We start from the raw sequence: 12537 nt of genomic DNA, 5'->3' as shown, positions 1-12537 counted from the left end.
CTCATCCTTCTGTCGGATGAGTGTTTTTTTTTATTATTCTATAAGAATACGTGTCTGATGAGTGCTTGCTGTACTAGATTGGGTATTATTGCGAGGAGGATGCACGCAGCGACGTCTGTTCCTCGACGAGTAGTAGTTGCCGCGTGATTTCCCCATAGCGTCTTCGAGTTCACTTGCGTTGCCCGATAGGTGTTTGTGATAATGCTTCTAGGGGCCAAATCTCCACGAACCGCAGTTTGACTTTTTTTCAGACGAGCAAATGCACGTGTTAGCAACAGCGAAACATGTTAGGCCGACGATATGTATGTATTTAATATAATCTGCACTGCCTTGGCCTGAAATCATCGAAGCTTATAGCGGTAGGGGTAGTGCGCAGTCTGGGAGCAGCAGGAGCTCTGTCTCGGTTGTACTGGCCCAGATTGGTCAACACATTAGTACTAGTGGATGTCCTGAATTTTGTTTATGACTGGGAACATAGGGGTGCTGTTGCGCTGTGTTGTTGATTTTATATAAACAAGTCAGGCATGTATAATGTTGTTACCGTTTGAAGTGACCGTTTCTCCTTTTGCATGCTAGCCGGTTGCGCCGTCCGGTGGAGGATCTCGGGCCAACTATTCTGGATGCATCGATGACATGGTGGACAAGGCGGCAGAAGTGAGTCAGCGCGACGTGGCAGCCGAGGGAGTTGTTCTGTGGGATGAAGCGTTGGTGAAGACGACAACCCCAGAGGATCTGCAGATGCGTTGCAAGGAGTTGCGCTGTTATAATGACGTCCCTGTAATGTGTCTGAAAAAAGATGTCAACTGTGAGCTGGAAAACGATGGTTTGCTGCCAAAACTTGAAGCTGAGGTCTCTCGCCCTGCCCGCCAAGATTCGGTTCCTTTGACCTTCGGGCGTAACCTCGCTGTTTCTTTGGATGCCAAGGCTGGTCAGATTGGTGAAGTATCTGAACACAGAACTGGCATGGAGAGAGTGGCCTGTGGCTCACAGGGAGGAGGTATGCTGTCATTTGACCGTGGATTTTGGAAGGGGGCTGTTGGAGACAAGAATCAGTTTTTCAGGATGGAAGGATGTCATGAAAATGGGGGCTTGTCAGATCTGGGGAGGCATGGCACTGAGAAATTTCCACGAGGTGCTGATGGTCTGAGTTTTATCAATGCTAATCATGAGCTGGGAAGTGATTGCTTTTTGGCAAATATTGATGAAGAGGTGTCCTTCCCTGTTGACGAGGCTTCTGCCCCTTCCTTCTACAAGAGCCATACGGATGTTATTGTAGAAGATAGCAAGTCACACATAGAGAATTTAACTCAAGATTCAGTGGAAGGAGATATGCTTTCATTTGAGAGCGAGGCCAGTTTTCGTACTGAGGTTTCTGGGAAAGAGAATCAACATCATAGGATGGCAGTGTCAAAGGGTCAGATTTCATCTGTTTGTAAAGATGAAAATAATGCAAGTCTAAATGCTTGTGGTCTTTTTCCTGAAATAGAAGTTCCACTCCAACAAGCTGACAAAAAATACAAGTTCTTTGAACTACCCCCAGAGATATACCTGGCTAGACCTTCCTATAACCCTTCTTGCTCAGATGGACTTGGTTGTAGTGGCAAGGAATCATCTGCTGTGTACGTGGGCCATCAAGATTCTTCAGGTATCAAATTGCGCTGTCCAGATCGTTTGGTACAAGAGCTCAATGCATATAACTCTTTCGTTGTCAAACCTTGCTCTGCTGATTTTGTTGGAAATGCCAACGAACAAGAATCACAAAATCAAATTTCAGAGTCATTAAATGCCTCCAATCGTAGGAATCCAAGAAGAGCCGCCTCGTCAAGAAATCGTGCTCCTGTGGAACATGATCAAATAAACAAAGGAAGCAGTAGCACATGCAAATCTAAGAAGGTCGAGAGTTCATGCTCTTTAGTTGAAAGCACCTTGATTAAGTTCCCAAACAAAACTACCAAGGTAAGAAGTGGCATCAACAGACCAGTGAATTCGACTGCCTGGGGCAGTCTAGAAAAGCTAGCAGATGGTTTTGGTCAGAACTGTGAACCTTCTACCTCTAATTCTCATCTGATTTCCCTTGAAAATGGTGGGAGATCAAACAAAAGATCTGGGAAGAAAGAGCAGCCAATTGTTCGAAAGGCTCGAAGTTCAAGATGTCCAAAAAATAAGTTCCCTGCCTTTTCTGTTACCAGATATGCACCGGATGAATTGAATGGCGAACCTACCTTTTCAGTCATGGATGGTGCTTATGGCTACCCAGAAGGTTACAGAGGGAACTTTCCTAAGTTGGCTCCTCATGCATTTCTCAATGTTTCTGATGATGCTCGCAGAACTGTGCAACATACGTCTATCCAGACTGACATGCAGCAGTTAGACAGGTGCGTGGAGAGTGTTGCTCAAGAAACATGCCCTGCGTACATGTGTGGAGATTTTGCTAAATCAATTTCCGAACCTTCTCTCAATAATGCCGGTGTTGGATTTTCGCCCGACTCTGTTTTGGAGGTAGCCTCTGTTACGTGTGAAAACAACGCCTCTGCAAGCCATGATGTTAAACTGCGTGGAAACCCATCTTATCCTGCTGCATTGACTGGAAGTGATCTTCATGCATCTGATTTATGTACTTCTGACTTTGGAAAAAATCATGCGTCATCATCAACAGATTTTGAGCAGCAGCCCAAAACTGTGAGGGGTGATGAAACTGATGATAACACAAGAAGTGAAGAGATTAACCAGTCTCACGCCATAATTGGTTATGTTGGTGAGGGAAAAGTGCAAGGCTTAGAGAAGTCCAATGCAGTGAGGAAAACTAAGATGTTGGAGAAGCAGAAAGAGCGAAAGAAAGATGGAATAAAGGGAAATAACATAAGAGATGGAAGTTCCACCAAAATTTCATCAAGTGAAGCTTCAAAATACAGGGCCTTCTCTGATGATCCATCTTCACTTGTTTCATCAGGACCTTTAAAGTTCAGTTCTTGTTTCGAGGTCGTAACTTCTGCCACACAGGGTATCAGTATGCATGAACATGGCTGGGTGCAGGGTCCTTCTGTAATTGGCAAGGAGAAAACAAGTGCACTTAACAATGTGAAATCGCCGAGGTGCAAGAAAAGTGATGGTCTTAGAGGGAAGAAGGATATGGTGCGGGATCCACATGTGAAGCAAAAAAGCAAGAAGAAAAATATAGCAGATGACATTTTCATTGATTATGGATCGTCTACTTTACCTTATCATCTCACTACTGATCTGGCAACATCTCACACGAATGAACAGGGTAGGTCTCCTGTTCTTTGAATTTTATTACTTAATCCTGTTTAACTGTCATGTATCAAGTAACTTGAGTAGATTCTGACATTCTTCTAATTTTTATAGGTTATCATAGTCCAGCTATTGAATTTACACTCCAGAATCCCGCCGCTATATCTACCGAATTACTGGGAAATGCTGCTTGCTTAACAGATGGTGCATCTGTACCGCAGCCTAAACGTGCTGCATGGGCATGTTGTGATGATTGCCAAAAGTGGCGCTGTATACCATCTGAATTGGCAGATGTCATTGGAGAAAACAGATGGTATAGCTTTTCTTCCTGTTACCTTTTGATCATTTTCCAGGGTTGCACCTTTCTGCTAAAAGCCTAATCTAATTGGTAATCATATACTGGAGTTCTGTACTACATCGCTCTGCTCTGCGAGAATTCAGATTTTCCTTTTTTGCTTAGATAGTTTTTGTTTTCCAGGTTACTAATCCTGAATCATCAACTTGAGCTGCAATGAATTTTGTAGAAAGATGCTAATTTGGTTAATGTCAGGAGATTAACTGGGACAATACTGTATAGTTTGTATAGTCTTGTTATCTTGGCAGTAGCTGCTAGCCCAGTTACTCAGTGGAAGAAATACTCCTTGGTTGTTCCCTGTGCAAATAGCTGTGGAGCTACAGTTTTTTTTTTCTTTTCTGTGAGTTGGGTTCTAATATAGCTCACATGTCTGTGTTGGGTCCATCCCTCTAATAATTTGTGTTTCATCAAGGGTGTTTCCAAGAAATGCAATGCTCATGCATATTAAGTTTTTTACAAATATAATATGGGAGCCCCACAACCTATCATGTGGCCCTGCTACTCTGTTAAAATATGTATTTTAGTATTTCTTTTGCTCTTTCTGTTATGTTCTGTTGTGATACAGTGCATTTGTGTGCTAATTTTAATCAGGGTTCATATATCGAATGCTTTATATGCTTCTGATCCATCCTTGTTACTGTGAAGGACTTGCAAGGACAACGATGACAAGGCGTTTGCTGATTGTTCTATACCACAAGCGAAGACAAACGCTGAGATCAATGCTGAGCTTGAACTTTCAGATGCATCTGCTGATGAAGCTGACAAGGATGGATCAAACTCAAAAGGTTTTGAATTGTTTTTGCATTTTTCTTCTGTACACTTTCTAGCATAGTTAAAAAAGTGCGCCTAGGCTCTAGTGCTTATTTGCGCTTAATGTGCACATAATTGCGCGTGCATGTTGGTCAGAAAAGCACAAGGCGGTGGCAAAACACACAATTAACACCTAGCACTTTCTGTAAACTTTGCTTTCTAGTCATAATACATAAGGCTCCCTTATGTTGCACATCAATAAAATCTGATTTTAGGATGCTCTTTTGCATCATTTCTGTTGTGTAGCTTCTAGGGCACCGTCCTGGACAAATCTTAGGTCGAACACATATCTACATCGTAACCGAAGGAATCAATCCATCGATGAGGTATGTGCTGATTGCCCGATTCACTCACTTCTTTCTGTATTGATCATATTCATCTACTTCTCTGATTGCAGTGATCTTTTATTTGTTAAGAACAGTTGGTAAATAAAGTTGGTCTAGATCTTATAGTTAATGTATTGGACTCAGAACCTGACAATGTTATCAAGCTTAATGGGGATGAGTGTGGTGCACTTTTAGAATCTAAAATAAATTTCAATCTTCCTCCACTTCCACTTGTTTGATGGGCTGGGAAAAATTGCTGAAGAAGTGCATAAAATGATAAACATTTGTACCATAGTCAGTGTGTATCAGAGCTGGGCGAATGGCTATTCTTACCTAAGTAATTAAGTGCACACAGTCACACACTTGCAGTAGATTTTTTTACATAATACTGTTTCTTACTTATACTTATAGGATGAATAGTGAACTGTGGGAAAGTCAAGTGTATAAAAAAAACAAAATTTGTACCCTAGTCACTGCTAATTCTCTTCTCAACAAATGCATTTTCTCCCCTGTCACAACTCTTTTAATCCATTATACATTATACTATCTTGAACCGGTGTACACAATATATTTGATTCTTTGTTTTTGAATCATGGAGCTTGAATACCAGTTAACATTTGAAAATAATGGCCTAATTTTTTTAATCTTATGTTTATTTTGCATTAAAATACAATCAGAGCATGGTATGCAACTGCAAGCCTCCTCAAGACGGCCGAATGGGTTGTAGAGATGGCTGTTTGAACAGAATGCTCAATATCGAATGTGCAAAACGTACATGTCCATGCGAGGAGCAATGTTCTAATCAGCAGGTCATTTTTTGCATTTTTTTCTTTGTTCTAATGCATATTTCCTGTATTATATTGAGTTTGATTTTATAAAATATGTATAACAGTTTCAAAGGCGCAACTATGCAAAAATTGCATGGTTCCATTCTGGTAAGAAGGGCTATGGATTGCAGTTGCTAGAAGAAGTACCTGAAGGACGGTTCCTTATTGAATATGTTGGCGAGGTACCAATTCAGACTGCCTACTTCCTCTATTTTTTCATCCTTTCTTCTCTTGGTGGTGATCATCCTGTGGGCAGCTATATTTCACCATAACAAATCTTGAGCACAACCTGTATACGGCCTCAGCGGTGCGTCGTGACAAACACCGTCATCTTCTCCAGCAACCATTGTGGCTCTCTCCCGTGCCCCTATCCTTCTCCTTGATTGCTTCACAGCTGACCCTCTGGCTTCTTGTCAACCGGCTGAGGGTCCACCAGAGGATTTTATCACGAAACGCCTACACCATCCAAACACATTACACCGTTCAAGTCGATTTTTGTTGCTCACACAATCCAAAAAGCACAACTGAACACTAACCTGTGCCTGCCTATAGGCACATCACAGGATTGTGCCCGCGAGCACAAGCAGCGTGCCAAAACAAATTGAGATATTACATCGTGTTGAATATGCTGGATATGAAAACTGGTTCGCCATTTCCGCGAAACGGGACTCTGGGTGCAGCTAGCACTATTCCCCAATGGCTCACCTAACCTTCTTGGGTCGACAGGCAAAATGATTCAAAGTAATCAATACTTTCATGGCCCAGCCATACCAGTCGGTCCATATGCATGATGTATAATGCCCATAATCTATTTTGACACAGTTGTAACATCATTTTGTTGTTTTCCCGACATGCAAATAATTACACACTTCACCCATAATACATTTACAACCTGCAGGGGTACAAATCCTCCTGCTCTTCTGTTCCATTAAAATCCAAAAGTATTTTTACCAAAGTATAAATTCATAAATTGTACCTGTAAAGAGAAGTTCTTTGTTGATTGTTTATTTTGTTGTTCTTTCAGGTTCTTGATATAACGACTTATGAATCCCGCCAAAGAGATTATGCTTGTAAGAGCAAGAAGCATTTCTACTTTATGGCACTAGATGGTGGTGAGGTAGGCTTTATGATTTCTGTCATTAGGTTTTGCCCAAGAATTCTTCTATTGTATTAGATTTTAACTTTCTCCATTTCTAGTTGCAAGCCTTTCACCATTTTCTATGTGTTTGATGTATTTCCCTTAATATCCTTCTGTCTGCCATTAATAGATGACACCACATACATAAGTACATAACCCTGTGTCGCACCCACTTTTCTAAGTCATTTGTCCTGATACTAGCACACAAATAAATCTGTTGGGCCACTTTTAACCTCTTGCTTTGAATCCTTCCAGGTAATAGATGCCTGCACCAAGGGAAACTTGGGCCGGTTCATCAATCATAGCTGCAGTCCTAATTGTCGCACAGAGAAGGTGGAAGTTCTGTTTATTTGTTTTTTTTGTCTTTGTATTGTTGCACAATTTTTTGCCTTGCTGGCTAAACTATGCTGATAATCTCCAATATCACTCGTTATCTTCTACTTGTGCAAAATCAAAATACTGATGATGCTTGAAATACTTTCATGAGGTCTATTACCAACATGAGCTTACTAAATTATTTCTCCTTGTTTAGTGGATGGTCAATGGAGAAGTTTGCATTGGAATTTTTGCTATGAGGAACATCAAAAAGGTAATGCTAGATATCATCAATAAACTTAGCTTCCCACAGAGCCTTGTCCCACCTCCTATGCCTCATCCTTTTAGATGTTAACCTTTTACCTTTATAAGGATGATGATTTACTTTGTGATAATATATCTAATTGAACTTGCAACAATTGAAGGTCCTCATTTTATTACCTGACTAGTTTCCTGTATCCGCCTATATCTATATGATGCATGTAGTTGATATTTATTTTCTCACAGGGTGAAGAATTAACGTTTGATTACAACTATGTTCGTGTATCTGGTGCTGCTCCTCAAAAATGCTTTTGTGGCACTGCCAAATGCCGGGGTTACATTGGTGGAGACATATCAGGGTCTGGTATCAGCATCCAACATGTTGCAGAAGCAGAGCATTTTGAACCCATGGTCACTTACAAGGATGCTGAGGAAATGCTAGGAAATGCATGTTCGCATGGTGCAAATCCAAGTGTTGCTGAGCTTCAGCATGAAACCTCCATCCAACAAGAAGATTCAAATAGCTGCCCACCTGTAACCCCAGACTCTGAACCTCACCAAACTTCCCCTATCTTATTTGATGATAGTGAGCTAGAAAATTCCTGGGAAATGTGGAGCCCACAGGATGCCGAAGACCCCACCCGTACACCTGTCCATGTGCCCCGAACAATAGATAGCACTTTGCAGCAGTTACCAGTACATGACACTGAGCCATTAGAATTGTTGCCAAAGGCTCCTAACACAATGGATGGATCAAATGCTCCAAATGTGAATCAATCAGCAGGTAGCTCCGATTTGGGGCTCAACCTGGTGGTACCTGGTTTCCATGCTAAGAAGAAAAACAATCTAAAAGATCAGAGAGATGTAAAATCATCATCATGTTCTATTAACAATGAAAATACTCTCGGAGGTAAGTATCTGCCAAATGTTCCTTTCTTGCTGCCTGACATGATAAATTTAATGATGTCTCTGTGGTATCTGCAGTTGAAGGAAGACTGAACAACCTACTGGATCGAGATGGAGGTATTAGCAGACGAAAAGTATGTAACTAACTTATCCATTTTATTGTATGCCTTTCTGAATACCAGACTTGGATTGAATATTTTAACAAGTATGCTAAATTGGAAACAACACTCTCTCTGTCTTGTGTATCTGTCCTTACCCTGTGGCCAAGGACACATAGTGAATCAGAGGGAGTAATTTAGATATGACATTGTTCAATGAAAGTTGGAAGGCTTAGGAGATGACCATAATTTGATTAGTGATGCGAACATTTTCGTAGTGTATGGAAGACATACTGTGTAACTTTTGACTGCTTGAGCTTCTAGGATTGTCAAACCCTCTAGTTTTCAGATTCTTTTTGATTGCTTATACTCGTGTAGATGGCAGGCGTAGCTCCATCTTGGAAGAGTTCACTATTTCGATGTGTTAATAGTCCATCAGTTGTACTTCCAGTAGTGCAAATGTTTGTTTCTGCTCCACCCTTTCTTACATGTTCTAACTAGTGGTGTGAACAATTTGTTTTCTAAACAGGATTCAGCAAATGAATATTTGAAGCTTCTTATATTTGTGATCCCAGCGGCACATGACAATACCACAGCGGAACAGGAAAATTCTGTGACCGCAGTGGAATGTGACAATGCCAGGGGCACATCTAAAAGGTTTGGTTACTGTTGGGATGTGTAGCAAGTTTTCTGTACCCAGTCTAAATGTGCTACTGTTTAATCTCTTTCAGTGCAAGGGATCTTTCGTTAATTCTTGATGCACTTCTAAAAACAAAATCACGCTCCGTCCTGTTGGATATCATCAACATGAATGGTATATTTCCTTGCCTTTGTGCAACTTCCTATATGAAAGATAATCTTCTATAATTACACTCTGCTAATTTTCTATTCTGCGACAGGATTGCAGATGCTTCATAATATATTGAAGCAGAATCGGAACACCTTTCTTCGAAGACCTATAATACGGAAGCTTCTGAAGGTTTACCACTACTTCGATTGTATCAATTCCTATAATTACCTGTTGTACGGTTTCAATTATGATTGCCTTTGTATGGTTTTGACCATTGTGATGTCACATCACCTGGTTTTTTCCTATATATTTCACATTTTATTTATAGATTTATAGGAATACATCCTTACTATTCTATATTTCCATCATTTGTGAACGTTGGCATCTTTCTTTAGGTATTGGAGTTTCTAGCTTTGAAGGGAATCCTGAGAGCTGAAAAAATAAATGAAGAAGCCCCACGTGAGAAAATGGAAAGGTTAGGTTATTCTAATTTGTAACTTTTGATTCTACTAAATGAATTGTTGATTAAAGAATTTCATAGTGGGTTAAACTTTTTCATCGTTTTCCTTTTCATATGCAAATATCATACATTTTTTGTTGTGTAATGACTTAGTTTAGACTACATAGGGTTTCCCAAAAGAAGAGGAAATTATCGCTTGAGTTATTTCTTTGTATGTTAGATGATTGAACTCTCCTGTTTCCTGTAAGGGGCACCTCCAAGGGCTATACTCCCCATCTGTCCACTCCATTTGTCCAAAATGTCGGTGGGTGGACAAATGAGGTGTCGAGCCATCACAAATAATTCAAAGAAAAAATATTACAACACAAAAAATTGTTAAACAATTCAAATAGTAATTTGCAAATTAAAATTCAATTTATTCGGAGATTCTAGGCTTCTATTGGTTTCCATGATTCACACTCATGATCATTGATAAGTTGTTGATGCACTTATCTACAATGCATACACAACAAGAACAACAACAACAACAAAAATAAGAACAACAACAACAAAAATAAGATCAACAACAAAATAAGAACATGCCTTTGAGTCCCAAACAAGTTGGGGTAAGTTAAAACTGATAATATTTTGAAACCTAGTCATGGTTCTGGGCATCTTGAGAATATTTTGAAATTCAGCCGGTTCTTCTCCTGGGAGGTCGACAAGCTCAATGCATAAACAACAAGAACAACAACAACAACAAAAATAAGAACAACAACAACAAAAATAAGATCAACAACAAAACAAGAACATGCCTTTGAGTCCCAAACAAGTTGGGGTAGGCTTGAGTTAAAACTGATAATATTTTGAAACCTAGTCATGGTTCTGGGCATCTTGAGAATATTTTGAAATTCAGCCGGTTCTTCTCCTGGGAGGTCGACAAGCTCTCCAACGTAGTCATAGCCCATGGGGTGTAACTTGACCATGCTCATCCTCCACCATCATGTTGTGCACAATTTGCCCAAATGCCCTCTCCACATCCTTCCTTGCACCTTGCATTTGGGAAAATCGAAACTTTTTGGTACCTTGTGGGTTGGAGATTGTCTTCACAGCTGTCCCCTGTTGAGGGTAGATACCATTGGCAAGGGTGTGTGCTAGGCGTCAGCCGGATGTAGGAGCGGAAATATTAACCGCCTTCTGAGCCGTCCTATGGGTCCACAACTGACCGTCTGATCCCTTCTTTCTCCTCTCGCACGTTGCCTTCCTCGCACATGCAGCAAGTAGCAGCACACACCCTCTTCCTTGTCGCACATCCCCTTCGCCTGCCGTCGGCGTGCTTGCTCACTGGTACACTCGTGACACATCGCCACCTCCATCATAGCACTGGCTCCTGGTAGCAACTTCGACGCTCCGGACGCTCCCTTGTAATATCGGCTTGGAGCATCGCCTGCGGTCGTTGCAGTATCATCGGCGTCGCACAACATCTCCCTCGTAGCATCGTCAGCGGCATGCAGCATTGCCTCGCAACATATGATGCTTCCGTTGAGTGACCTACTGACCTTGCATTACTCGTGCTCCCCACGGTGAGCCACCTCGAAGCATCCGATACTTCCGGTGAGCAGCCTTGAAGCACCAGTGCTCCCGCTGGCGAGTGGCCTCGCAGCACTGGTGCTCCTGCCGGCGAGCGACCTTGCAGCAGTCGTTGCTTCCGGCGAGCGACCTAGTAGTTTCTAGCTCCTTTGTCGTGCCTGTCGCTGGCCTTGCAACATCCCCTCGTAGCTTCTTTGGGCGCCATTGCAGCATCACTGGCTAGTCTGAGTGCTGCTCCCAGCTCGTGGCAACGCCGTTGCAGACACCATGGCATCATGGAAGGTCAGTTTAGTTGCTCTTAGGAGCACTTCCTTGCAAAGTCTCTCAAACAATTGAGACAGCCGAAGCATGTTGATGTCGATGTCGATGTGAGACCTTGATATGCCAAACATAGTGTGCCAAATTCACGGCTTCTAAGATGATGGTTGGCTCTCCAACATGGCCTTTGTTGCCCTTGCAGAGCATGGACAGTTCTTTCATTCCCAGTGCATCCTTGCAGAGCATGGACAGTTCTTTCATTCCCAGTGCATCCAAACGATGCTTTCAAGCATACTCTCTTGCTTCTCCAAGTGCCAGGAGTTGGGCTGTGTCCCTGGTATTTGGTTCTCGCACGCGTTCTTTTCCAAATACTTCACCATTGCAGTGCTAAATCTAACCATTGTTTAAGGACATGTGCTCTTAAACATCCGAGGTACTCATCTATGGCATGAGCGGGTGCACCATATGCAAGCATCCTGATAGCAGTAGTGCATTTGCATTTCTACAGAAGAGAACTCGAGTAGCCTAGTGCAATCCCTCTTCAACATGAAGTAATCATAAAAGTGCTTCACACCCTCCACAATGCGCAATAACAAGTGCCTTGACAGTATGAAGTGATGCCTAAACATGGCATTATGACAAGTAGAGAACATGATCCTCTTCCAACTCCATTACTTCAAGTGCCCCGCTCATCATTGCCAATAGAGACGGTGAATACACGGTGAAATCCTTGCTTTGAATCATATTCATCAGTGATATCAAAACTCAAGTCGGCGAACATGTGGTGTCCAGAGCAAGGGCAGTAGAGGACGGCGAGCTTGGGACTCGGCCGATAAGTTTGGCGCAGCGTGCAAGGCGAGGCGGCGACGAGCTCAGGATGGATTCGGGCCGACGACATGTGGGGCTAGGCAACGGGTAGCTCGAGGATTGATTTCGGGCTTTGCCGCGGGGGCTAGGTGAGGAGGCGGCCATCTTTGAAGGGATCCAGATCGTGAAATCGGGGTGGACAATGACGGAGGGGGGAGGCAGTGGAACGACGAGCGGGGTAACACGGCGGCGGTCAGGGCATGCGTGTCGAGAGGGCTGGGTTGGGCTCGGGGGAGGGAAAATCCCATGTGCTGGTGGGCCTGAGGTGGGGTCAGCGTGGGCCCTGTCTCATGTGGAAGCGGACAGTA

The 12537-nt window shown here is 42.4% G+C and overlaps 1 protein-coding gene across 3 annotated transcripts in view; it reads left to right on the top strand.

The window, feature by feature from the left end:
• Nucleotides 1-562: 562 nt before the first annotated feature.
• The window catches only part of LOC119361663, a 15749-nt gene continuing 3774 nt past the window's right edge, over nucleotides 563-12537 (top strand). For all 3 annotated transcript variants that reach the window (XR_005172928.1, XR_005172927.1, XM_037626797.1), the window contains exons 1-15: nucleotides 563-3265; nucleotides 3364-3562; nucleotides 4250-4389; nucleotides 4661-4740; nucleotides 5418-5549; nucleotides 5633-5749; nucleotides 6592-6684; nucleotides 6961-7038; nucleotides 7238-7294; nucleotides 7528-8191; nucleotides 8266-8321; nucleotides 8815-8942; nucleotides 9017-9099; nucleotides 9185-9264; nucleotides 9471-9550. Coding sequence is in view for 1 of the 3 variants with exons in the window: in XM_037626797.1 (XP_037482694.1) it covers nucleotides 634-3265; nucleotides 3364-3562; nucleotides 4250-4389; nucleotides 4661-4740; nucleotides 5418-5549; nucleotides 5633-5749; nucleotides 6592-6684; nucleotides 6961-7038; nucleotides 7238-7294; nucleotides 7528-8191; nucleotides 8266-8321; nucleotides 8815-8942; nucleotides 9017-9099; nucleotides 9185-9264; nucleotides 9471-9550 (4619 nt within the window). In the remaining 2 variants the exon portion in view is untranslated. The remainder of the gene's footprint in view (nucleotides 3266-3363; nucleotides 3563-4249; nucleotides 4390-4660; nucleotides 4741-5417; nucleotides 5550-5632; nucleotides 5750-6591; nucleotides 6685-6960; nucleotides 7039-7237; nucleotides 7295-7527; nucleotides 8192-8265; nucleotides 8322-8814; nucleotides 8943-9016; nucleotides 9100-9184; nucleotides 9265-9470; nucleotides 9551-12537) is intronic.

The sequence above is a fragment of the Triticum dicoccoides genome, chromosome 2B (genome assembly GCF_002162155.2).
Source record: "Triticum dicoccoides isolate Atlit2015 ecotype Zavitan chromosome 2B, WEW_v2.0, whole genome shotgun sequence".
Taxonomy (NCBI): domain Eukaryota; kingdom Viridiplantae; phylum Streptophyta; class Magnoliopsida; order Poales; family Poaceae; genus Triticum; species Triticum dicoccoides.
Note: the sequence above shows the minus strand (reverse complement) of the source record. Positions and strands in the feature narration are given on the sequence as shown.